Here is a 27,720-nt window from a genome sequence, read left to right on the forward strand (position 1 = left end):
TTTCTAGGCTGAAGAGGCCCAAACGCCGTAGCCTTTCCTCATAAGGAAGGTGCCCCAGCCCCGTAATCATCTTAGTCGCTCTCTTTTGCACCTTTTCCATTTCCACTATGTCTTTTTTGAGATGCGGCGACCAGAACTGGACACAATACTCCAGGTGTGGCCTTACCATCGATTTGTACAACGGCATTATAATACTAACCGTTTTGTTCTCAATACCCTTCCTAATGATCCCAAGCATAGAATTGGCCTTCTTCACTGCTGCCGCACATTGGGTCGACACTTTCATCGACCTGTCCACCACCACCCCAAGATCTCTCTCCTGATCTGTCACAGACAGCTCAGAACCCATCAGCCTATATCTAAAGTTTTGATTTTTTGCCCCAATGTGCATGACTTTACACTTACTGACATTGAAGCGCATCTGCCATTTTGCTGCCCATTCTGCCAGTCTGGAGAGATCCTTCTGGAGCTCCTCACAATCACTTCTGGTCTTTACCACTCGGAAAAGTTTGGTGTCGTCTGCAAACTTAGCCACTTCACTGCTCAACCCTGTCTCCAGGTCATTTATGAAGAGGTTGAAAAGCACCGGTCCCAGGACAGATCCTTGGGGCACACCGCTTTTCACCTCTCTCCATTGTGAAAATTGCCCATTGACACCCACTCTCTGCTTCCTGGCCTCCAACCAGTTCTCAATCCACGAGAGGACCTGTCCTCTAATTCCCTGACTGTGGAGTTTTTTCAGTAGCCTTTGGTGAGGGACCGTGTCAAACGCCTTCTGAAAGTCCAGATATATAATGTCCACGGGTTCTCCCGCATCCACATGCCTGTTGACCTTTTCAAAGAATTCTATAAGGTTTGTGAGGCAAGACTTACCCTTACAGAAGCCATGCTGACTCTCCCTCACCAAGGCCTGTTCGTCTATGTTTTTTGAGATCCTATCTTTGATGAGGCATTCCACCATCTTACCCGGTATAGATGTTAGGCTGACCGGCCTATAGTTTCCCGGGTCCCCCCTCTTTCCCTTTTTAAAAATAGGCGTGACATTTGCTATCCTCCAATCTTCTGGTACCGTGGCCGTTTTGAGGGACAAGTTGCATACCTTAGTCAAGAGATCTGCAACTTCATTCTTCAATTCCTTAATAACCCTTGGGTGTATGCCATCAGGGCCCGGTGACTTATTGATCTTTAATTTATCAATGAGGTCTGAAACATCTTCTCTTTTAACCTCTATCTGACTTAACTCCTCGGTCAGGAGGGGCCGTTCGGGCAACGGTATCTGCCCAAGGTCTTCTGCCGTGAAGACAGATGCAAAGAACTCATTTAATTTCTCTGCCATCTCTAAGTCTCCTTTTATCTCCCCTTTCCCTCCCTCACCATCCAGAGGGCCAACCGCTTCTCTGGCGGGTTTCCTGCTTCTAACATATTTGAAGAAGCTTTTATTATTCCCCTTAATGTTGCCGGCCATGCGTTCCTCATAGTCTCGCTTGGCCTCCCCTATCACCTTCTTACATTTCTTTTGCCACAGTTTATGTTCCTTTTTATTCTCTTCATTAGGGCAAGGTAATTCCCTTCATTATGGGTTTAGGTAATGATGCAGTATGTCATCACTTTTGTCAAGCAGATTATTGGCTGCTCACTCAAGAATGACTCTGGATGAGTGTTAACAGCACTAAGGTACTCAGTGTGAATGAAAACGTTACAGTTTTGTAAAATACCATGTAACCAGAACCTGGTGGACAGATTGAGGTGTAAGGTGACCAGTTCTCCTCCGCTTTCCCAAAGTGTGTAGACTTGCAGACAGTTTGTGAGACAGACAAGATGGAGAGTGGAGAACTGGTGTAACCTGTTGTTACTTCTAAGGAGTCATCTACTATCCCTCTTAGGGCACAATCCTAACCAGGTCTACTCGGAAGTAAGTCCTATTTTGTTCAATGCGGCTTACTCTCAAGAAAGTGTGAATGCCTTTCATGTAACCTTTTAAGGGCACAATCCAAACCAGGTCTCAGAAGTCCTATTTTGTTCAATGGAGCTTACTCCCAGGAAAGTGTGGTTAGGATTGCAGCCTGATTCTATTATTTAAATAAACCAGTCTATTATTACAGGCTTGTATTTGTGTGAATACAAAGGAACAGGAATCATCTAAGTCTGGTCTAGGCCACTTGGTTTGCTATAGGAATGAACCAGTCTTGAGGCGTGACTCCTTGGAGGGGCTGTAGCCACCTCATCCTCACAGCCCTTCCTACCATGTGAATAAGCAGGAGCTCAAGTGGCTTTAGATCACTGGTCCAGTGGAGGAAAAGCACCCTGCACCTCATAGCCATCAGCAAATGCTATGGTTTGCTAGTGGCCATTTTGGAGGAGGTGCTTTTATGAATGAAAGAGAATATTAAATGAGGGCCCAAACCTATCCAACTTTCCGGTGTTGATGCAGCTGCCCCAACAGGGTTTGTGCTGTGTCCTGTAGAGAAGGGTCAGTCACAGAGCCTCCTCGAGGTAAGGGAGCAAATGTTCCTTTACTGCAGGACTGCATTGTAGCTGCACTGGCAAACTGGATAAGATTGGGCCCTAGATCTGTACTGATACTTGGAGGAGCTTCAGTGAGACAGAAGGCTAGTTACTGTTCCCTTTTTAGTAATTTGTCAAGCATTTTGAAGACCAGTATAAGTGGAAAGGCAGAATTCAACTACTTCAAGAAGTAAATAATAAATTTTAGAGCTGAATATGAATATATACATTTGGTAAACAGGACAGGTATATGCCAAATGGTGGGCATACAGCCCTGTGAGCAGTTGTCCATCCAGAGCAGACAGTCAAGGGGCAGGAATCCTACTACATACCTGCAGTTAATCAGGTAGTGCTAAGGAAACCCAAAGGAGTGCTGCAGAATCCTCATCCTTGGGCAAAAACTATGGATGGCCAGCTCCTCATGAGGCCCCTTTGGGATGTGGGAAGCATGGCAGCTTGAGTAACTCCTTGCTATGGGATGTTGTGATGGCATCTGGCATAGATGCCTTTAAAAGGATAGATTTTTGGAAGAAAAATTCATCACAGGTTACAAGCCATGATGGGCATGTGCAACAGCCTGGTTCTAGAAACAGTCTACCTCAGAATGCCAGGTGCAGGGGGGGGGGGCACCAGGGTGCAGGTCTCTCATTGTGTTGTGTGTCACCTGAGGCATCTGGTGGGCCACTGTGAGATACAAGAAGCTGAACTAGATGGGCTTTTGGCCTGTACCAATGAGGCTTTTCTTCTGTTGACGTCTCAGTTCACATGGTACACAAAGCATCCATGTGCCTGCAGTATCTCCCTGGATGCTGCACTGGAGCAGCTCCTGCAAAGATCATGTTAGAAAGGGCCCAATGGGTGCAAACACAGCTAACCATGACGTTGTCATTTGGTAAATGGACATTGCCTGTACCGTTCATTCCCTGGTGCAAAAAGCAAGGCTGGCTTGTTCTCCACTGTCACAGCTGATGTGGCATTCCACCCTCAGGGCATTCGGGATCCTGTGTGTGTGTGTGTGTGTGTGTGTGTGTGTGTGTGTGTGTGTGTGTGAGTGAGATGAATCCTGTGTGTGTGTGTGTGTGTGTGTGTGTGTGTGTGTGTGTGTGTGTGTGTGTGTGTGTGAGATGAAGAATCAGGCTGCGCAGCAGCATTTTCCCCTCACGGAGTGCAATGAACCAAACACAAATAGTCAGGAGGAGAAGGAGGACTCTCTGCCTCTTTCCCAGCACCCTGAGGTGGCTGATGAGTAGGATGATCAGATACAAAGGGGGTCAGAGTGCTTATACCAGCTATTGTATAGAAGAGGGATGGTGGGAAAGTGCAGCTCAGCATAGTAGAGACATGTGGTGAGTGGGGAGGCAGGTGAGGCAGAGTCTCCCCACTGGAGTCCTTTGAAAAGCAGTGCTGCGGTGTGAGGCGAGACAGGTGAAGCAGAGCCTCCCCCACTGGAGTCCTTTGAAAAGCAGTGCCGCTGTGTGAGGCGAGACAGGTGAGGCAGAGCCTCCCCACCGGAGTCCTTCGAAAAGTGCCACCATCGTGTGAGGCAGAGCCTCCCCACGGGAGTCCTTAGAAAAGCAGTGCCGCTGTGTGAGGTGAGACAGGTGAGGCAGAGCCTCCCCCACTGGAGTCCTTTGAAAAGCAGTGCTGCGGTGTGAGGCGAGACAGGTGAGGCAGAGCCTCCCCACTGGAGTCCTTAGAAAAGTGAAGTGAGGTGAGGCAAAGCGCGTGAGTTGAGTGTGCTTAAGCGCCTCACCGACTCCAGTGGGGAGGCTCTGCCCCACCTGCCTCCCCACCTCACCGCTTCCCTGCCATGTGGAGCTGCCACTTCCCCCATTCCCTTTTGTACACTGCTCAAAGGCACAGGCCCTCTGCCCCCCTTGTCCCCAGTCAGCCTGACTATGAGCAGAGGGCGAAGGGTTGAGCAGCCCCTCCCCCCTCCTCAGCCGACAGTTGAAGGCGTTGGGGGGCAGGGGAAGCGAGTCACGCAGCTGGGCGTCACGCGCAGGCTGGGGGGAAGGGGCGGTTGTTGACACAGCGCGCTCCCGAGCTGGCCGTTGCGGGGATAGAACGTCCTGTGCCACACGGCGCACTGTGTGGGGGGGAGGGGCGCGCGCGAGCGCCTCAGACGCCCACCCGCGTTCGCTCGCGCGCGCGCCGCCAACTGATAAGAAACCCCGCTCCCTCCCACTTCCCACAAGCCCCGCCCCGCCAGCGCGCGCCGGAGCTGTCAGTTGAGGGGGGAGGGGCGGGTGGTGTGTCCCTGACGTCATATGGGCCGCCCTGCTCCCATTGGCTGGGCGGCCTCACCAGACCGAAATGTGGTTCCTGGGGCTACCCGAGCGAGCGCCTCGCCTCCCTCCGTCAGCGCCCGAGGAGCGAAGTGGGCGGGGCTCGGGCGGTGGCTGGCCGCGTGGACGCGGGTAGGTCGGGAGCGCGTCACGTGACGGCCGGGCGGCCTCCTCAGGAGCCTTTTAACCTGTGCCGTGGCGGGCTGGCGGCCACAGGGAGGACGGAGGGATTCGGCTGGCTTCACGGGGCGGCGGCGGATGGAGCAGGTAGGGGCAGGAGGGTCCCGCTGTCGCCTCCTCCACTACCCCCCCCGGGGTGCTGTTAGCCAGGAGTACTAAGTGGAGCCTCCATGGCCCGAGGCAGTCTATCTGTGGCTGTCATGCTGGATGACTTTGTTCCCCCCCCATCAGTGGCTTCCAGTATGAATGCTGGCTGGGCTGGGCTCCAGTCACCAGGGCTGCTGCTCTCAGGCTCCTTCACAGCAGCCCCTGTGGCTGTGGGGTGAGGGAGGGTCCTCCCCCTCGCTCTTAGTCCTCCCCCTCTATCTGTGTTCAGGTCTTCTCCAAGTCTGTCCTAAAGAAGGAGGCTTGTGGGGAGAGTATCTGGGTTGGGACCACTGTTGGAGGAGGTGGTGTGTCAGATCCAGAGTGGCAGCACCGAAGATCTCCCCCCCCCCCCATGTATAATCATATGTATCCTGAGCCACATGTGGCTTTTTCCATGTAATGTGTGGCTTGTGGAAGTATGTGGGGTGTGCTCCTTTTTTGCATCACAATTAGTCTAAAGGGTTAATAAGAAATGTTCAACCTTTGGAATTATTTGCCAGGTGTAAGCTGAGCGATCACTGGATTAAAATGTAAGTTTAAACTTGATCCCTGTTGCGTGTATGCAGAGATGGCTTAAAAACCATTTCTGCCCTATGTTGCATATGCACAACATATGTATACGCCTGTGGGCTGGGCAGAAATGTGTTAATATTAGTTCATTGTGAGTAAATATATTTAAGAATGCAAATGCTTCTTAAATATTGCAGCTCACAAACATCTGAATTTTTATTGTATGTGGCTCTTATATGTATTAAGCAAATTTGGCCACCTTAGTACACACCAACGTGTACTTATTGTAAAACCTGTGTGTTTCTATAGATGGGGGGAGATCAGCATTGAAGGGTGGGAATCTGAGGCCCCGTGTTATCACACCACCCATGTAAGCAGCAACTGTAGTGTCTGGGAAACTGGTACTCCAGCAGGTCTGTCCTATGTGTGTTTTATGCTGCAGTCTTATCCACACTTACCTGGGAGTAAGCCCCATTGACTAATGGGACTCACTTCTGAGTAGGCACGCATAGGATTGGGTTCTGAATCTGGTGTAGCTTCCATGGGGTCCAATGGAACTTGCTTCTAAGTGTGTACTGTTCTAACCTCAGAGGAGGTGAATTGCCAAAACTTAAAAATGCACAGCCTTGCTAGTTATGAGGTTAGAGCTACTTGACAGGAGCCTCAGGCCATCCAGAGGAGGAGGGATAGTGGACCCCCTTTTATATAGGGGACACATGCATGCTAATTTATCAAGCAGTTGCACTGAAAGGTTAATCCAGCAACATACCTAGAACAGCCCAGAAAGTGAGTGGGTACTGGGGGGGGGGAGTTCACAATTTTTTTTCAACTTGGAAGCAATACAGTAGATACCCTCAGCCCTCATGAAAATCTAGCTTCTGTCATGTGAAATCTTCCCCAAATTGTTGTCCCTCTGTTCACATAGAAGAATCTGTTTGAGAGTCATGGGGGGTGGGAGAAGAGTTGTCAGGCTCAGTTCTGTAGGAAATATGGGGTTCATGACTGATAATGACCTTTCTGTAATAAACAGTCCCTTGCCTGGGAATATCTTCTTTTGTTATTCCCACAGTTTCTAACAAAGGTTGAAAATAGAAGAAGTAGCTCTAGTAACAGATGGGGAAAGGACTAATATCCAGTAAATGGAAATCTTCCCTAAAAGAAACTGCTGCTGTCCTGACTTTAGATACCTCAAAAGCAGTAGCAGTAATCCAGTAGGTCTTCAAAGGGCCTCCCAGTTGGCAGTCTTAATGTTGTGTTGATTGACCAAGTAATCTTTGAGACTACTGTATTTGTGTTGCTCTTAATTATATAGCCTTTAATAGACTTGAGCACATCCTTTTGATGACCTAATACAAATTCTGTATATGAGAGGGCAGAATTTGTCCTGGATGAATTCTGTATAACATGCATAAAAAGACTCAAAAGATCTTAGTGACACTTCTCCAAGGTTTCTTTCTTTTAGGGAATAGGTTGTGGGTTAGATGGGCTAAGGGAAGTGTTGGCAAAATTTCTATCCTGAAAATGTAAATGTGGTGATGCTGTTGGGGAAAGCGTTTTCCAGTAATGCAAAGGAGAACCTGCAACAAAACTGGCCACTGGATTCTCAAAGATAATTTTACTTGTTCATTTGAGATTAGGATGTTAGGCCAAGTCTTTGCAAATATGCATCACGCTCACTTTCCAAAATGCTTTATGTAGTTGTAGAAGTTATACTTTATAATATAAGTTTAGTTCTTTGAACACTAAATGCCAGGTGATCTTTAGAACAGCCCTATAAGGTATGGTAGGACTTTAGTATAATGCAGTAGAACAGTGTTTCTCAAACAGTGGGTTGCGAGCCAATTTCAGGTGGGTCCCCATTCATTTCAACTTTTCATTTTTAATATATTAGACTTGATGCTCCCATGGTATGTGACTGCATTTGGGGAAATGTGGCAGATCTGTACTTTTAACAGTCTGCTTGTATATGCTTTTAATAGTGATAGTCAGTGGCACTCACTCCTGACTGTATGTGGATACAATTGCAGCCTAGAATTGTTAAAAAATTTTCCTGCTCGATGATGTCACTTCTGGTCATGACATCACTTTTGGTGGGTCCTGACAGGTTCTCATTCTAAACAGTGGGTCCCAATGCTAAAAGTTTGAGAACCACTGCACTAGAACAGGCATACAGAAGAACTGCCCTAAGATGTATCTATCAAAGGAGCTTGACTTTGTTCAGAGCTTGTATTGACTTCCATCTTGACTTGGAAGTAAAACTCCCTTAGACTCTTGAACTTTATTGTTCTGACAACAGTAGTGGGATTTGCCTACAAAGCTCTTATTGCTTGTGTGATGCACTGTTCAGAAAGGGTTATGGTATACCTTCAGTTCCTAGAGAACATGGATATATGCTCCTGGATATTATTCCTTTGTTTGACTAGCAGGCTTTCTGTCTTGCCCTGGCATAACTTTCCTTTATAAAGAAGCTTCCTACACTTTATGGTAGAGAAAAAAGAAGCATTTGGGTTTTTTAACTACATAACTTGTCTGTTTGACTGTCTATTGGCACTAATGGTTTTGTTACGCATATTTCAGAACCTAATGGAGAAAACAGTTCCCAGACTGGAGGATCATACTTGGAGTTGTTCCTGTACTGTGAGGGGAAGGCATAAGACACCCTTAGGTGGAACTGCTACAGGGCTGGCTGTCAAGGTGGGCGAAATGTTGAGCTCTTCTGTCTCAGGCTCTCCCCTCATGCTAGTGGGCCATAGAGCACGGAACTTGAGTGGCTCCAGCCTCAGCAGTGGCTCCAGCAGCAACCTGAACTTGAGCAAGGACGTAGTGCAGCGGAGTCTAGTGCTCTTCACTGTTGGCACTTTCCTGGCACTGGTGCTGAACTTGCTGCAAATCCAGAGGAATGTAACCCTCTTTCCTGAGGAAGTCATGTCTACAATCTTCTCCTCTGCTTGGTGGGTGCCCCCTTGCTGTGGGACAGCAGCAGGTGAGTCACTGAGTTGACTGATGGCTGCTTAGTAATTTAAGATATTAGAGATTCCTCTAGATCAGTGGTTCTCAAACTGGTGGGTTGCAACCCACCATCCTGAGAACAAATGCGGTTGCCTTAAGGGGTGTGGAAAGGGGGAAGTCAGTGATGCGATCCCAAAGATCACGCCACTGCAGGGGACCTAGGACTTTCTTAATATGACTGAGTCCCTACCAGGATCTGGTGGCTGTGGGGAGCCCCGCAGAGCCCTCTGCAAGGTTCCCTGCACCTCTAAACACTGACAAAATGCTATCTCAACCCACTTACGGTTTCCCAATTGCAGGGACTCGGGTATGTTAGAAAAAAGCCCCTAGGTCCCCCACAGTGGCATGACCCTGGGGATCCTTGCTGCTCTCCACCCCACCCCCACAAAGACTTACCCTGGTCCTCAGAATGCCCTGAGAGTTTGAGAACCAGTGCTCTAGTTGCTTTGTACTTGGCTGTATTGGTGTTTGGTTTAGCTTGTTGCTAGACATGGTGCCGTGTGCACCAGTCTTTGAAGCTCTTCAGAGTGATCACTTTGAAGTGACCATATTTTTAACAGTATAAAGGTGTGTTTAATACCATACACTGTATATTCTGTCATAAGCCCATAACTGCCTAGAAAAGACTGATTTGTGTGCAGCATGTTCCCTTAATAGACTGATTGCTTTGGAAGTTAGTATTGTGGTCAGTCCTGGAAGCAGAGAAGGCTTTGCTTTTGCAGAGTCTAGCTGTTTGTCAAGTTCGAACACAGGAGCTGGCATGACTCATCACCACATCTGCCTTCTCATTGGCTCTTGTTTGAAACTGGTGAGCTGCATGTTTCTGTTCTTATTGGCTGCCTGTGTGAACATGCCACATACTTAGAATCAAAAACAAGGAAGTCACATGTGGTGACTAGAGAGGAGGGGAAGTGAAGCTTGGCTAGGTGCCTATTCTAACAGCAGCTGCAGTAATTCACTTGCTAGCAGAATTCTTTTTGCCCCAGAGCTGTAGAATAGCACTAGATAGACTGCTCAACTAAAATAGGGACTTCCTGTTGTATAGTGGAAATTCCAAAAATTTAACTGCTATATGCTTTATGGTAGATGCAAACCGCTCCAGAATGGTGTTTTTAACACAACTAGGCTTGATTAAGTTAAATAATTTGATTAATTTAAATATTAAATTTAAATAATGTAAGCACTGCAGATCCTACAGCAGTGTTTGCTTTTCAAACCCTAACCGACTGTGCATTTAAAATGTTAAAGAAAAGACCCAGAGGAGAACAGTCCCTAGAATATATCTTTGCATTGCTGGTACCCTTTAATCACCAAGTCCAAAATAGCAATTTGGTGTAATAGAGGCATTGCTGATAAATATGGATGTTATTTCCTATTGGATATTTAGGCTGACAAAGCATTTGTTCAAGCTCTGAACCATATCTGGAAATAACTGGTTTGGAAATGGTTACAAACTGCAAGAGAGGAGATTCTAGCTGGATGTCAGGAAGAAATTATTGACGGTCGGGGCAGTTCTGCAGTGGAACAGATTGCAGAGGGGGTGGTGGATTCTCCCTCATTGGAGATCTTCAAGCAAAGGCTTGGCAAGTACCTGCTGGAGATGCTCTTGGAGGATTTCCTACTGCAGTCAGGGGGGGTTGGACTAGATGACCTTGTAGGTCTCTTCTATGAAACAATACAATTTAGGTTCCAAATTCAAAGTATAAAATGAACTTGTGAATTGGTGTAACAAAACAAGCGGTTTGTTACATTTTTATTCCAACCTTTCTCTCAGAATCAGTGGTACTATGTTCTTCCCATCCCATCAACCTTGTGAGGTAATTAGTGAGCTTCATGACTGAGTGGGAATTGACTGGGTTTCCTTGCTCCTAATCCAGCACTACCTCACACTGGCTCTTGTAGTGCCCCTAATGTGCAAGACCTCTTCATCCATATTATGTGAGGCAGGTCACTTTTATTCCCATGTGACAGATGGAAATCCAGGACTGAGAAGGACATGAGACTTTCTCAAGACTATCCAGTAAAATTATGACTGTACAGGGATTTTCATTCAAGGACAGTCCATCCATAGCCATAATATGGCTTCTGAATTTCCCCCTCACAGTAATTGACTTGCTACTTTAACCTATTTCTGCCCAGCCCACAGGTGTACACATTTCATCCCTGTTGCGTATATGCAACGTTGGGCAGAAATGGCCTAAAGTTCTGTCTAATTCAAGTATTCTCAGACATGAAAGCATTCATGCTGCTCTCCAGTATTAGACAGACAGAGCTACTGTTGGAACTTGCCTCTTGCACTACCAAAAACTGAGTGGCTTCAGATATGCAGTTATTCCTCAGCCTATTTTTTCAGTATGGGGAAAGAAGTTAACTTTGGCTAGCTATTGCAAGGACACTGACTTTTGTTCCTACTTTTGTATGGCTCCTGTGATAGCAGGCAGAACAAATCCTGGTCTACTCAGGCTATCACAGCAGCCTGTCAAAATTGGTCTTCATTGTATTAGCTTGCATTGCTGCTGTTGTAACTAAACATGTAGAGCTGCTTTCTGCACAATAGTTCTTTCTGTGTGGATTTTCCAAGTCATTGTCGGATAGGGCATCTTGATATAGAAGTTTGTCATACCAAAACTTCCCTTCCCTCAGTTCTTCCACCCATGTGGGATGGTGAGCCCTTTTTTAGACAGGGAGCCCTTTTTTAGATTGTGAGCCCTTTTGGGACAGGGAGCCATTTAGTTATTTGATTTTTCTCTGTAAACCGCTTTGTGAACTTTTAGTTGAAAAGCGGTATATAAATACTGTTGTTGTTGTTGTTGTTGTGAGGTAGAACAGGGGTGCCCAAACCCTGGCCCTGGGGCCACTTCCAGCCCTCAAGGACTCCCAGTCTTGCCCTCAGGGAGCCCCCAGTCTCCAATGAGCCTCTGGAGCTCCAGAGACTTGCTGGAGCCTGTGCTGGTCTGATGCAACTGCTCTCAGCTTGACGGCCAACTGTTCACCCTCTTGCGTGAGCTGTGCGATGAGGGCTCCCTCCACTGCTTGCTGTTTCACATCTGTGATGCAGCAGTGGCAGCAAAGGAATGGCTGGCCTTGCTTTGTCCAAGGCCTTTTATAGGCCTTGAGCTATTGCAAGACCTTCATTTGTTCATATAAGTTCCATCTCCAGTATATTCATTTATGTAAATTTATTCAAATTTGCAATGTTAGTTAGTTCTTTTTTTCCCCCCGGCCCCTGACACAGTGTCAGAGAGATGATGTAGCCCTCCTGATGATTTGGACACCCCTGAGATGGCCTCTTTGTGGTGACTTGATTCTATTTCAAGTAGTCTGTATGCTAACACAGAATACTCCTGGCCTTAGAGTTTCTTGTAACCAACTAAACTACCAAGTCAAAATGACTTCTGGGGAATAGCAAAAACAATGGTTAATCACTTAAAAATATGTTCTAGTTCTGTGCTATGACAGTATGTACCTGTTAACAAAAGAAAATGCTCATAAAATACCAGTGAGTAAACAAATGCCTGAAGCTTGAATTAAAAAACAAAAAAAATTAGTGGTGTATAAATGTGTTCCATATGAACAAATCTTTTAAAGGGTATTTGTGTGTGTTCTGAATAAAAGCTTAATTGTTATCTGTAGAATATCTGGAAGAATTGCTGAACCCAAAGTTAAGGGCAGCTAGCAAGAATTTGCACTGTTTAGAACTTGGTATTGCTTCCATTAGTGGTTTCAGAAGTTCTGTTTACATGGCAAGGAACAAAAATGCCATTTTTTAATACAGGGGTCTCTAAACTTTTTGGCCGAAGGGCTGCATCAAATATCTGGTGCGATGATGAGGACCAGAGAAAAAATTAAACATAAAATTTAAATAAATTGGAGGGAACTTAAATATATGAATGAATGGACTCAAATGTCCAGCATTTCTCCAACCACCAACACCGCCCAAGAAATAAAGCGCACACACTTAAATGAACCCCGATTCCCCCACCCCACAACTCTGGTTGTGTTTGGTCAACCAGGTCAGAGGCTCTCAGGGGATCAATGGCTGGCCAGATAGAGGCTCTCTGCAGGCTGCATCTGCCCCCAGGCCAGGGTTTGGAGACCCCTGCTTTAATACAAAAATTATTTTTGTACTATCAAGGTTACTGCAATTATTTGAACATGGGAACTTGCAAGGTTTTTGGGTAGACTCAAAAGGTAAGCCAATGAACTGTGTTTTATCCCAGGCTTTGGCATATAAAAGCTATTAAATTGTCACAAGGTGTTAAAAAATGTTTTATAGCATTTATGGTGGTTCTCCCCTAGTCATATGCTCAAGTGAATGCAGAGTGAGTTGGTAACCATTTTCTTACTGGTGAGCACAGTCTGCTGTATGACTTGGGAAGAATAAAGGGATTTCCAGCAAAGGTTATCTTTGTGTTAACACAAAGGACTTGTTTCCATATTGCAGTGCCAACTCCTAAAATGTTATAGGCTCATTTGAGTCTGTGGGATAGAGTGGGAATCATTTTAATTGATTATGCCATGGCATGAAATGTTGAAATTCATCTGCCTTATGGTAATGGAATGACTTGATAGTTGCAAGGGGAAATTCCTCCCACCTGGGGAGTGTATGTTGATCTGAAAATGAGAGCTAGCTCTAGCATGTGCTACAGTTCATTAGGAAAGGGAAGATGAAAGTGTGAGGGGGACTTTGAGTCTCAATCTCATTCCCAGTGGCAGTAACTGTTGCCCTCTTAGGGTTGGCAAACTTCATGAAGATAGCAAGCGTGGTCCCCTGCAGTGTGGAGCATGCTTGGTATCCCTGTGATTTTTAAGACCACACCTTGTAACATATTACATGAGAATACGTGAAGCATTCTATCTTCTCATTATGAGATTCTTTTTCACATTTCTCAAATACCTTGACATGTTTCTAAAGCTGTTTCCAGCTTTTTGAGACTGTCATGTGTCTAAGAGTACTGTGTGCAGTAACATTTGAACCATTTGTCTCTTTCTGTTGCAGCTGTTATTGGCCTGCTGTATCCCTGTATTGACAGTCACCTTGGTGAACCTCACAAATTCAAGCGGGAATGGGCCAGTGTAATGAGATGTATAGCAGTCTTCGTTGGCATTAACCATGCAAGTGCTGTATCCTTGAAGTGGTCTACTTAATGTCTGAGTCTGGTGTAATTACTGTACAGTGGATTATTTTAAGTTCCTTTCATGCAGTACCGAAATACCTGCAGCTAAAGGTGATTTTGAAGTGGAGAAATGAATGAATTTTAAAAAATCTTAATTGTGCACTAGCTTTTTTGAATTCACTTAAAATGGGTTTATGTTTGGCAACCTGGCCCTATTAGCTATTGCACTGGGTTAGAGTTAAACTTTGATTCTACCTTTGGCAGAGGTTCTGCAGACCTTTCATGCAAGATCTGTTCTAAAGAAACATTGTAACGGCTTTCTGGGTTCCCAGTGTATAGCAGATTAGTTGTTCCTGTGCAGTGACTTAGATGGTAAGTAAGGTAGGATGAATTCTCTGCCCCACTTGCTGTTTTTATCTGCTGTGTTGCAAACATCACCACTAAGGCAGCCAAGTAATGAGAATTGGGGTTGTTAATACTCATTTTATGTGTGGTCCAAGAATGGGTATTGACTTTAAATATAATGGGTTAAAACATCCTTTATAAAATAACGGAACTAGGGTCTTTGGGTAGAACTTGAAATTTTTGTTGTGCCACCGGTCGCACATGCCAGTGATAATTTGCTGCTAGAGTCTATGACAGGTGAGCTACACAGCTCTCTTCTTTCACTTATACATAGTGAAGATCATTAATGTCTTTCTTCTCCCCCTCCCCCAAATAGGGCAGGGGCATCAAAAAAGGCCCATAGGCCGAATGTGGCCCCCGAAAGCTATTTATCCACCCCCTGATACAATTAGGTTCTCTAGTGTGGTGATTGAGTGCTCTCATATCTTGAAAATATGAACAATATTTGCACATTTCTGCAGCTGGTGAGTTTCTATGTGAGAACAAAGTGCTTATTTCAGACCATCATCTGCTTAATGATGTCATTTCCGACCCTCAGCAGGCACCATGAATGCTAACTTTGGCCCTCTGTGAGTTTGACATCCCTATCCTAGGACTTCATTCTCCATTAAAGGTGGAATGAAAGTACAAAATCAGCATCCCATAAGCTACTGACTTTTCCATAATGTTCCTCTTCATTTTGGGATACACACTGGAGAAATTGTTCCCTGTAGGCTGGAGTACCTAGGAAGGAGATACTTTGAATATGCTTCTGTTCCCTGCCTGTAGTGATCTGTGCATTTGTGTTCTATAAACAGTATGGTACAAAAGTGGTGTTAATAAGAGACAAAGGAAATATGTGGTGTTGCAGATACTGCCTTATAGCTTCAAAGTAGATGAATAATTTGACAGGTATGAAGTCTTTTGTGGGGGAGCAAGAAGAAACTTGTCCAAAACTTTCTTGCAAGGTCATAGCATTTTCCTTAGCTTTTTTCTTCTTAGAAATTGGATTTTGCCAACAATGTTCAGCTCTCCTTGACATTAGCAGCTTTGTCATTGGGCCTCTGGTGGACATTTGATCGTTCAAGAAGTGGGCTTGGACTTGGAATTACAATAGCTTTTGTAGCTACTCTGATAACCCAGTTTCTTGTCTATAATGGAGTTTATCAGTAAGTATGTTGCATCTTAATTTTTCCTTTTATAAAAATATGAATAGCAGTTATACTTGCATTATATTCAGTAAATGTATGTGCTTGTTCCTTTGCTAAAAAAATGAAGGGAAATCTATCCATCCTGTGTTGATTCCATTTAGTTATCATGTATAGCCTGGATGCTTAGTCTCAAGCATGGCATGTCAAAGACATGTCAAAGATCTTCTCCCCAGCTCTCCTCTCCTTGTACGTTCTTCAGGATCATTGATAATGTTGACATACACCCTGTAGAACAGACTTGCACGCTTGACTTGGCTTTGACTCCTTATTTCTTATATTCAGCTTTTTGTCAAATTGCTTTGCTGCTTGTTTTACAATATTTAGAGAATCTGCCTCTGCCTTTCTGCTCCTTCTGTGGCCTCACCACTTCCTGCCTATCAGCTCCAATATCATGCAGTGCTCCTGTTCATGGCCTTGACTTCTCCAGTCATCCAGAGGTTTCTTGCTTGTTGTCCATTAGGCTTGGAACTGCCATCCAGAACACCTATGTTCTCAAACACTACTTCAAATCCTTCTTAAGACAGCATTTTCATGAAAGTTTTGGCACCATGCCTTCTTCCCCTATAGCAGTGGTTCTCAAACTTGTGGGTCATGACCCACCAGTTCGTGTAAAGGTTTCCCTGCTTTGCTCCTGCTGTTTCTGAACGTTCCAAGCCTTGGCGAGCACTACAGAGGGCTGTGCAGGGCTCCCCACACTACCTGCAGCCTGCTGCAGCCCTGCCTTTAAAAAGCAAGTCCAAAGTGCCCCGCCCCCTTAGCAACATGATCCTGGGGATTGTGCCACTGCCTTAACCCATCCCCCACCAAGACTTACTGAGTAAAACTCCCTCAGAGTTTGAGAAACACTGCCTTATAGTAGTGAAGCTTCCTTACATAATGGAAACTATTGGATACGTGTCCTTTGTTTACCCCTGTTCCACTGCCTTCCCTCCCTCTTTTCTTGTGTCAATATCTAACTTGTAAGCGCTTCAGGACAGGAACTCTGACTATATGTAAAGCACAATGCACATTGACAGCCCAGTCCTGTCTACCAGCGAAACACGTGTTCCACTGACAAAGTGTAATGATGCTGGTGAGCTCAATGAGGCCGCTAGACAATGGCTGGTGGCTAGGTGTGCAGGCTGGTGGTAAGAACACTCACTACCAGTGAGTTGGCAGTGGTAGAGGACAGTGGAAAGGATGGGGTGTTTCTGGGCAAGGAAGGTGGAGGAACCAGGGGGGTAGGAGGGAATGGATCTGGTGGCAGTGGTGTATGCTGGGTCTTATCCCCTCTTTTGTAAACTTCCTTGGACACACACCATGAAAACAGGTGGGGTATGTCCTTGGAGACCCACTGGTGGCTGCAGGGCCTACTCAGAGGCAAGTAAAAATTATTTTTCCTTGTCTCCCATTTGCCCTTGGGTTACTCCCTTCCCACCACCATAGAATGCAGCATGTTCCTGTTTAGAGCAGCTGCATTGCACTGGTGGCAGGGGATAGGATTGGGCTGCAATAGTGGTGATAGTGTCGTGAGTAATAGAGACCAGAATGTATATATGAAACCAAACCATTAAGTAGTTTTTAACTTTGGTTTTGGGTATGTTAAGAAATGAGTAGCAAGATGAGGCTAGGGACAGAAGGCATTGCGTGTCTTTTTCCCTATTCCTGTACTGCTAAATACAATTTTCTCTAAGATTTTTTTCTACTCAAATAGCACTTGACTAGACCATTGTTTCTCAACCAGGAGTACTTGTACACTAGCGGTACTTAAGGTGGTACCTGGTGGTACTCACGGGACCCCCAGATCCTTGTATGGCAGCAACTTGCAATGAAACAAGCAGTAGTAGGAAATTCGACTCCACAGGTAGAGCTCCAGTGTGCACTTCTTGCATGTTCAGAAAAGCCCTCCCATCCGTCCTGAGCCTCTTACTAGTGTGTGTTGCATTGCATGTGGCCTCCCAATTTGAAAGTAACTGGTGATGACATTGTAGCCAGTTAACTTTCTGGTGGTACTTGCAATAGGTGGACCATGAAAAGTGGTACAGTGGGGGACAAACCTTAAACACTGGACTACACAAAAGTTATTCCACTACAGAGACAATGAAATAAAGCCTTGGTAAATAAAACCATGAAATACATTAACCAAGTATTTGTTTGTAAACTGTTGACAAGATAAGGAAGATCAGTATCCAAACTGACATTATGGCCATTTTTTCATACAATTGTAGGCAAATATAAAAGATCATCAGACAGTGAAACAGTAGCACTTCTAACCTTTTTTTCTCTTGTCCTCAGATATACATCTCCCGATTTCCTTTACATTCGGTCTTGGCTGCCATGTATATTTTTCTCAGGAGGTGTGACTGTAGGAAATATAGGGCGGCAACTGGCAATGGTAATAATGATCTTCATTCACCTATATAATTAGTTAAGCCTTAGTCAGTCCTATCTTAGATGGTAATTTGTTTCTTTGGTTATTTTTTCTAGGAATAGCAGGTTCTTTGCAAGGGTATGCCCTGAAGTACATCATTGCAGTCTATGGACTAGGATGCCTGCAAACAGAAAAGTTCCTTCTAATTGCTCAGCTGCTTGTATTCACTTAAAATACCCCTTTTTAAAATGATGTTCTTTAAGAATCTCCAGAGATCATACAAGAACCTCTTGTCTTACAACATGTTTGATTTGACATTTTTAGATGAACACACTTTAATAGCAACACCCAGCATCTGTGTACTCTGGCATATTCAGCTGTTATCCATTCATAACAGTGAAATTCTTTTTTTCCCATCAACCATGTCTGAAAAATGTCTGAGGAGCCTAAAGCTAAAAAAGCACAAAAGCAATAGCAGGTGATGTGAAATTAGATGGGCTTCACCACCTTCAAAGAGGAGAGCATGTATTGAATGTTGGTCTTACATGGGAGCACCACTTGTACCATTCAGACAGTGCTGAGAAAAGTGCTCAGTCAGGGACATCAGTAAATGCAAAGAAAACCTCTTGTGCTCAGAGTTCTATGATGGAACACATAGGGCAGATTCCCCTAACCTGTACCATTCACATGACATTCTTATGTTAAATATTCTTCATTTATGCATTTTTGAAATGTGCACCAATTTTTAAAAGCATGACCCCCCAACGTAAAACAAGAGGTGCCTGTACTGAGTTTATGAAAATACTCTTCTGCACTAGAAAAATGAGGCCCATCCTTTTGCTGCATCCCTTTCATGTACAAGTTTGAGGCCTATGCTTCACATACCTGATTACATAAGCTTTATACCTGATGAGCTGATGGCATTATACCTGACAGCTGTAACTGGCACCTTCTGTTAAGTTTTCTGGTAGTCATTTAATGGGGTCAGTTAAAATTGGGGCTATCACAACTTGAAGACCAGCAGTAGCCAGAAGATTTCATTATTTTCTGCTCTCATGGGTATGAAAGGTGGTGTACAGAGAACCCCAATAACACAGGCTTCAGGAAAGTACAACCAGTAGCCTTGTTCATGATCTTCTGTTTAGCGTACACTTAGGTGGCGAAACTCTATAGGAAAGTATAGGCAGTATGGAATGGCTTAAAACAAAGATGTGGCTTTCAGATGCTGTAAGCACTGCATGAGTGGCAGAAATGCAACAACATGAAGCAAGCAGTGCTTGTTGCAGTTCTTCCACCTTGCTCTTTGGCAGGCAGCCTCAGAGGAAGATAAAAGTTGTAACCCAAGCCTTGCTGTTTAGCTTCATGATTCTGGTTTGACATGATTGGAGGCTCTTATTTCAACTTTAACCTTGCACCTGGTACTTAGCTGCCTTGGCTATCATTGGAACTAAAGGCTACTGAAGTAGGTGTTTCCTTTTCTATAGCAGCTACATCAGTAATCTGGCTGTTGTTCTTTATCTCCTCTCTTTTTAAAGGGAGGGGGAAGCAGAGAAATAGTATTACTTCTGTAGCTTTGTAGTTCGCATTTTTTACATCAGTAACTTATCAGGTTGCCCTTTGAAATGTCGCATGAGGATCTAGGTATTGTCTGTTTTGGACTAGGAAGAAAACTGAAGTTGTGGTGTTTGGCTCACTTTAAAAGGATGCAGCTGATTTGCAATACTGTGTGTGTAACTATATCATTTTTTGTCTTAACTCCAGGGTGTTCCTGAAAAGCCGCACAGTGACTAAGTATCTGGATCTGCAGTTCCTGTATGAAAGCAAGATGAGGATTGGATCTTGAGTCTGAACTAGAATTTTTTTTCTTCTCAAGACTGGTGAAGAAATATCACTTTGCCTTGGCATGGCCAAGAGCTTGCCTTGATTATTTGGAGAAGGCTTTGTGCTTGGCTGTTCTGTCGAAGAGTTCATTCCCAAGTGAACATATAGCAAGTCATGCTTGATGGCAGTTCTCCCGAGTGCTATAGTCCAGTGGAAGTCATTGAACCAGCTGCCATATTTTGAAGCCTTGAAACAAAACTTAACTACAAGCTTTGTGCAAGTGCCCAAAGAAAGTTGATTGTTGAAGGGTGAAGTACATGGATGGGTTTAATAGGAATAGTATTTATCCAAATGTACCTTGAAGATAGGGTTGTCTTTAAACATAAAGGTAATCAGAATAACAGTACAATCCTTCAAGTGTTTTTGAAGGAATGCCAGCCATAAATACAATCCCCTGGGAAGTTCTTCTCTGTAGGTTTGACTGAAACAAAGGAGAGTTGCAAGAACCCTGCCCATTTCAGCAAAGCAGGTATAGGAGAATTTATTTGGAGTGCTACTATGGTTGGGATAAGAGGGGTTGAGTAGTCAATCAGCAGGGCTGGAGGGGAGATGCAGATTATCTTGTAGATACAGAAGCAATAAGCCTGTCAACTCTTCATCTGATTTATGGTCTCTTCCATATGTCAGATATACACAGCCAAAATTCATTCTTGTTGGCTTATGCACTGCATCTCCATTTGGCAGGTTCTGAAGTACTTGACTGATAAAACCTGTTCTCAGAGTGCTCTGCCAGCAGAAGAGGGGAGAATTCCGATGTGACTCCTGTTGGGCTTTCTAGGAGTCTGACAGGTTTTGGGATGCAAAAAATAGCTGCTGTGAAAGAAAGTGGTGCGGGCCAAGAATATTACTTAATGCTTCTAATAGAACTCTTTTTTTCAGTACCCTTCTGAAGTGATCACCATGTTTTGTTCTTGCAACCCTATAGAATTTGCAATCTGTGATTGCTTTGTAAAGAATAGTGCATATGTCACTTCATTAAACATCTGGTGTTTCTAAATAGTTTCATGGTGAGCACAATAGTCATTTTAATATAGACCACTGTTGACCAACAAACGTTGGCATTTTATAAAGTGCAATGTACAGTTAAGAGAAATCTGAGCCTTGTCTCCTCTTTAATAGACACTGTTGGAGATATTAAAGAGAAGAGTTTGAACATTTCAGTGCTGCATGGAGGAAAAAAATCAGCAATAACTCTTAGTAATACTAGTTTGTACCTTCCATTAAACCCTTCAATAGAAATGTTCTAGTTTTGTGGTTATGGCGTACAAGTGAACTCTAACTGTGCTACCTTCTTGTATTTGGAAGTTACATTTTCCTCTATTTCCAACTTCATCTGGTTTCCAGTCTAGTTAGTGACCTGTTAGACCTTATGTTGGAGAACTTCCTGTAGTTTCTGCTTAAGGGAACCTCCTAATACAGTGTATCTCAAACTCTGGTCCCCTTCTTAATTTCTCCACTTGGCATCCCTTTGCTCTCTGGCCTTCAAGCACAGAATCCTTGTGAGCAGCCTGCTGCTGTGGGTATAAGACTTCATAGATTGAGGCACTAACCAGTGCTGGCATTGGAAGATGCAGGGGCATCCTATTCAGGGAAGGAGATAATGGGGAAGAGCTGCTGTGGCCATATATTATCTGCTGCCTATTGGCTTTCATGGTTAACATAGCAGTTGTAGTGGCTACTATATCTTCTGCAGTTGGGAGGGAAGTGCCACTGTCATTGCCTGCTGCAGGACCTCTTCCTTCCCTGAAACTTGGTTTTCTTCTCCCATGTGTGTGTTTTGCCTTCCCAGAGGTGAGTTTGAGAACCACTGCTGTACCCTTTTTGGAGCACACTCAAGTGCTTGTAGGTGTATGTTTTGATTTTAAAATGAAATGTAAGGAAGGCTTCTAGCAGTAATGTGCAAACCACTTATTCTGAAGGAATTTCATTGAAGTTTGGTATTAACAGAATAATAAAATGTAGGTTTAAGGCCTGACTTTTGAAATCTCATTGGTTATTAAAGGCTTAGCAGTTTCACTGAAGTGAGTAGCATTATGGTGAATTTAGTATCCTTTTTCTACCAATGTAAGTAGTTCATTTTCAATGGTATTACTTGAGCAAGTATGATATGTGAACATTTATATGTAAGATGAAAGCAGACTGTAGTTTAATTTGAAGTACCATCACGCAGAAGGCAAAGAACTGCTTTGATATATCAACAGCTTAATACCAGGTGAAACAAGAGGACAATTACTGTTGTAAATATGTAATCATAAAATCAGTATTTGTAAAGATCTGAAAAGAAAAGGGTGTTCTGACAAGACAGCCAAAATGTTAGAAGTTCAATCTTGCCAATTCTTGTAAGTACAGTATCTTCACCAAAGTGATCTGAATGTGTGTTGCAAAGAAACGTATGGGAACAAACTTGCACTATTCTGGATTGGAATCCTTTAATTGTCAGACTCAGTAGGTTTCAACAGTGTGTGCTTTGGTTTTTTTTTTTAAAAAAGGTATTAAAGATATAAAACACAACTCTGTTTCTCGTGGCTTTTTAGACATGATGATCCTTTTGGAGAACAGCAAGAACTCTATCAGTAGAAGTACCAGCATCTGTTCACGAGCATTTATTTTAATACCGTATTTTTCGCTCCATAAGACGCACCTGACCATAAGACGCACCTAGTTTTTAGAGGAGGAAAACAAGGAAAAAAATATTCTGAACCAAATAGTGTAATAATATTAAACTATAACAGAATAACATTTGAACCATGTAAAGTGAACAGCAGTCAACAGTGGCATTAAGAACCATTATCACTGTCATTAACAAATGGAGAGACTTAAAGGTTTGAGTACTCTAGTTTTCTGGAAACCCCAAGAACTCTTCATCGCTAGAGTCAGAATTTATGAAGCTCACAAAAGCAGGTGCACACAAATAGGGGATCACATTATCTTTCTGCTACAATGATGTTCTGCCAAATTCCAAATCACTGGGCCTCGTGCCCGCTTAAGGCTGCTCAGTCCCCCTTGTGCAACTCACCAGTGCAGCAAGCAAAAGTGAGTCCAGTTCCAGTCCACAGATGCCAAGTAAATCAGTCCCATCAATCAGAGTTGCCAAATCAGAGTCCAGAACCAATAAGCCAAATTACAGTCCAAGGTCAGTCAAATCCATCAGGGTATCCAAGTCCAGTCACAATCCACAGTCAGATTCCAAATTCAATAAACCCAATCAATCTCCTCTCCTACCTCCAACCTGCACTCCTTCAAAACCCACAAACCCTTTCTGCCTCAGGTACTCCTTATATCCCTGAGGGCCCTATTGCCTTCAAGTGGCTGCAGCTGTGCAGCACACTCTGCTGGATGCCCAGGCCTTACCCTTAAAGGGGCCACTGCTGACACCACATCTACCTCCTCACCAGATCTTCCTGGATTCCAATATGGGGGGGGGGAGCAGATCTCTATACAGACCAGTGCAAAAACGGGAAAGGTGTGGGGAAGGGAAGATCTCTGTATAGACATCACAGCGAGACCAGTGCAAAACCCATTGCACACAGAACCAACAGATGGAAGTGGGGGGGGGGGGCGCAGATCTCCATACATAGCAGTGCAAAAGCAGGGGAAAGGTGTGGGGAAGGGAAGATCTCTGTATACACATCACAGCAAGACCAGTGCAAAACCCCTTGCACACAGAACCGTCAGGTGCTCGCTCCCTGGACTCACTCCCTAGTCTCCCTCCCTGGGCTCACAAGCCTGCCAGGGGCTCACTCCTAGGGATGCTTGGACGGGAGGGAAGCCTGCGATTGACTCATTTCGCCTGGAGATCGACTGGTAGCTCTCAATCGACATAATGAGCACCCCTGCTCTAGAGGCTTGCTCAGCAAGACTGCCACCCCACCCATGCTTTCCTGGGAGTGAGCCCCAGTGACTCTGAGACTTACTTCTGAGTAGACAGGAGGGCTTGCTCAGCAAGACTGCCATCCCATCCACACTTTCCTGGGAAGATGGGCGGGGCCGGGGGTGGAGTTTTTTTTTTTTTTTTGCAGTATTCGCTCCATAAGATGCACACACTTTCCCCCCCACTTTTTGGGGGGGGGAAAAGTGCGTCTTATGGAGCGAAAAATACGGTAGGTGCTTTGAGCCCTCTTTCAGTGTTTAGAGCAGTGGATGGCCTCAGTTCCATGACTTCTAATTTAGTGAAGCTACATTGATACAAAAAGGACAGATAAAATAGCTTACAGTTACATGGGTTCTTTTCCCTGGCCTGAGCTTGATTATGCTGCTGCCTAGGTGGGTGAAGCCGGTGGCTGGGGGGGTCTAGGTACCAGGCCTCAGGAAGGTGACTGGGGGGGGTCAGTGGCAAGCACAGGAAGGGGGGACATGTTCCTTCTCTGCTGTGCTCCAGGTATTTCCTGGGTTTGTTCCAGCTTGGTGTCACTGGAAGCAGTGAATACTGCAAATTAGGCCCACCTGCCCTCCCTTGGTTCTGTAATGAAACTGTTCCGGAAGCGGGAGAGGCATGTCTGATGTGGGGCAGGGTGATGACTTGGGGGGGGGGGTGGTAGTTCCTCATGCCTGGTCCCAGGAGGCTGCTGCCTTCTAGTAGTCACCTAACTTCATGAGTGGTGGGGCTTCCCAAAGTGGCCCTGTTTCTTAGGCACAAAGCTGTGTTTGGAAACTACAGAATTCCCATCAAAGGGTTTCACTTCTCCCTAGTTGGGCATTGGAGAAGAGACTGTAAGGACCATCTACAGATATCTCAATTCAAGAGTGACCTTCTCCAGGCTAAAGAAGCCAATGCTGTTTATGCAGGAAAAGTGATGATGAAGCCTGTTGATGCACTATGAATGATGTCATTCAGGGGACAAGAATCCTAGGCCCAGTTGCTCCCAGAACAAAAAACCATCTCCTGAGCCAAAATGGGGGGGGGGGCGCAATATATTTTCTCTAGACACAGTTTGTGCCAAATACAACAGAAAATAAACCAAACCACAAATGTGTCCCTATTCAAAATTTAGATGTTAGTTTAGTTCTTTCCTTGCAGTGCTGGTTGTACCCAGTTTACAAGACGTTTGGTGTTAATGAGGTTTCAGTGTTCAATGAAATGTCTGATTTGGAGGTGATCTTGTCAGTCTCTTTGAACAAAGAGCCACCTGGCAAAAGGGTCTCTATTGCAGTCTTCCTCTCCCTTGAAATCCTCCCCAAGACTTCAGTGCCACTTGTGCCTTCCCCTTACGGTGCTGTCTTGTTCATGGCATTCTCATTTCAGCGACAGATCTCTAGCATCTTCAGAGAGATGGAAAGCTCTACAATTTTCTTCTGAGACTGGAAGGTGCTATGAATCAAGCAATCTGTTGCATTTAACATCTGGTCTTCAGCTAGCAAGAGCTCCCTCTGGTGATAAGTTCTGTCCATGTCAAGCTTGAAGAAATATTTTTTGCAGGGAGAACATCAATGAAGAATGGAAAGGTGAATGCTGTATTTGCCAGTATATTGCCATTAAACATATTTACATTTGTTTTTAGGGGAAGTTGACCTTGAGGAAACCAAACCAAGTATGCTTCAATTTTTTTTTGGGGGGGGGGGGCTTCTTGTTCAATGTGGGTTACACTAAGTGAGCAAGGAAGAACAGAACAGGCATATGTTCAGTAGTTCTTGGAAATAACTGAAACTAGAGTGAGAGTTTATTGATTGTGGACAAAATTGGAGCCCTGCTGTCCTTGGCAAATGTAGAAGGGGGCATGGGAAAGAGTCCTGTGGTCTAGTGTAGCAACTGCATCCTCCTTTAGCATCTTGAAGAAAGTAGTAGCCAACTACAATGCATCCCATAATTTGCCTGAGTTTTCAAAGCATGCCTCATGGGTTTCTATGTTAGTAAAAGATCTAGACTTAATAGAGTAATGAGGGAAGAGAGGTGGTGTGAGTGTGTTTTGCTTGCTTCCAAACTGAGCAACACAATTCTCATTATGGGGTTGAGTTTGAGTTACTTTTTTTAAGCTATAGATCCAAAATTGAGATATGGTAACAGTGAAGGGTTTTTTAACTTCATCAGTCAATAGTGCTGCATTTCAAGTACTTGTTTCCAGCAAGTCTTTTGGGATTGATGTCCATTTGTCACTGGCCCCTATGGCTGTGTGTTGTGATGATGAGGTGTGTCACATCAAAACAAACTCGGAACCCTTATCGGTGCAGAGCATCCTAAGCATACATACATTCTCTTACATGCACATGGGATCGAAATACTAAGTGTGCCATCAATTTGCACATGAGACACAGGAAATGGTTTGTGCTACGGCTAGTAGTTGGGGAACCAATGCCCAAGGTAACCTACCTGTATGTGCTGCAGGAGGCGTAAACTAGTTAGCCGTAGTGTGCTATGTTCCCAGTTCAGAGAGGATGTAAAGGCAGAGACGTTTCCATCAATGAATCCAGCAGAGGCTAGGCTATAGCCTTGGCCACTTTTAAGGAAGTAGACATGATCAGGAAGCCACAGGTGCTTTGCCAAGAAGGTTAAATCTTCAGGGGCTGAGCTGTGGTCTGTTCTGCAGCTCAGAAGACATAGGTCAGAGGCAAGAAGGCTGGAAAGAGCAACAAGTGGACTACTGCTTGACATTGATACTGCACAGCACAGTGGTTTTTGGGTCATTGAAGGGAGTGGGGGTCCTTGATGCAGCACCAATAGGTAATTCTCAAATGTCCAGAGGAAGGAGAGTGTGCACACAGGGCTCTGTGAACAGACCTTTTATGGGGCCATAGACCAGTGCAGGGCCCATTGTGAGATGAGCTCACTGCAGACCATCCTTTGTTCTAAGGTGGTCCTTGAGGGGTTTTCTGCCTCCCATTGCTGGTGGTGATTGTCTTGCTCCAGATGCTTTTGTCCTCATTTGCATAGGGTTCTTGACTGAACTGTCTTTGATGTTGTTGAGAGAAGTCAGGGGCTAATGGAACATTGGTTCTGACCCAGAATGGGTCTCAAAGTCAGGAAGCTCCCAGAATGCAGAGTTGTTTGTAGGCCTGAATATGATGGCTAAGCATGGTGGGACCAGTTATCGAATTTTCAAAAGCAATGTTTCTTGCAAGCCAATGGGGTGTGTGTGTGTGTGTGAACTTCAACACACCAAGGTTAGCCTTTTTCACCCAAAGGCCAATGGGATGTGCTGCAGTATTTCCCAAGCAAAAGCAACACAGGACTGGTCTGGGTCCTGTTGGCCTGGCTTGCTCTGAGCACAATTCCACCTTTGCACCTTGTTTCCTGACACCTTGTATGTCAGGCCGCAACTTGTGCAATGGGATCAGACTGCCATAAAAGCCACTGTGAGCTTTCCAACAGTATCAGAGCACAGTATCTGTAGAATGATAATATCTGTGGAATGATAGCCACCTTGAGTGCTCCTTTCTGGAGTGGAAAGGTGGGGTATAAATTCTACTAATAAATAAGGAACACGGTTAAAAGGTCTTCCTGAAACATTAATTCTAATGACGCTGCAGAGAGGCAGTCAGTTGTGCTGTGCTGAAGGGATGTACGTGATTGAGTAACCCAAAAAAGCCTCCTCTGTGGCCTGGCTCTGGGAAGGTCTGCTGTGAAGTCTGGCCTTCCTTCCCCTCTTGTGCCTTTCTCTCAGCAGTGCATCTGAACCACACTGTACCTGAGCAATCTGTCAGCCTGCCATAAGATGCTAGGCTTTTTGTTATTTGCAAGGCATTTTGCACATCAGGTGAGTCTGTGTAGGGAAAAGAACTTATTTCAAAAAAATAAAGTGAGGGCCTTGGCCTCAGAGGCCCAGGTAAAAACTGCACCAGCTGTTATACCTACTGACTAAATGAATTTTTCATGGAGGCCCCCTGGAAGGAGAACCTACAAAAAAGGCAAGTAAATGCTGAACATCTGGACAATAAGCCCACATAGGAAGGATTTTTTTCCCCTCTATTTTGAATATCAATAGGTGGGACCAAGGGGAGGAAACTGTTTTAATTGCTTGAGTCTTGTTGGCATCCTTTAGTCTCAGAAGACTATGGTAATGCGCTCTGAATGGTGCTTCTGGAACAGTGTCCTCTCCAGTGCGTGAAGCCTGGGTAAAGTAGATATGGAGGATAGACTGTTACCCATGCAGCAAATCCCCCCTCTCCACGTCGCTGAAATGGTCCAATGGAAAGGCAGAAGCCAA

At 44.7% G+C, this 27,720-nt stretch overlaps 1 protein-coding gene across 1 annotated transcript; it reads left to right on the forward strand.

The window, feature by feature from the left end:
- Positions 1–4,929: 4,929 nt before the first annotated feature.
- On the forward strand, positions 4,930–22,084 carry INSIG1 (insulin induced gene 1). Its single transcript, XM_066627971.1, has 6 exons — positions 4,930–5,060; positions 8,208–8,613; positions 13,639–13,763; positions 15,143–15,309; positions 17,626–17,725; positions 19,463–22,084. Exons 1-6 carry the CDS (start codon positions 5,052–5,054, stop codon positions 19,490–19,492), a joined length of 837 nt encoding a protein of 278 aa, XP_066484068.1. The 5' UTR covers positions 4,930–5,051; the 3' UTR covers positions 19,493–22,084.
- The last annotated feature ends 5,636 nt before the right edge of the window (positions 22,085–27,720 follow it).

This window comes from Tiliqua scincoides, chromosome 5 (genome assembly GCF_035046505.1).
Source record: "Tiliqua scincoides isolate rTilSci1 chromosome 5, rTilSci1.hap2, whole genome shotgun sequence".
Classification (NCBI taxonomy): Eukaryota; Metazoa; Chordata; class Lepidosauria; order Squamata; family Scincidae; genus Tiliqua; species Tiliqua scincoides.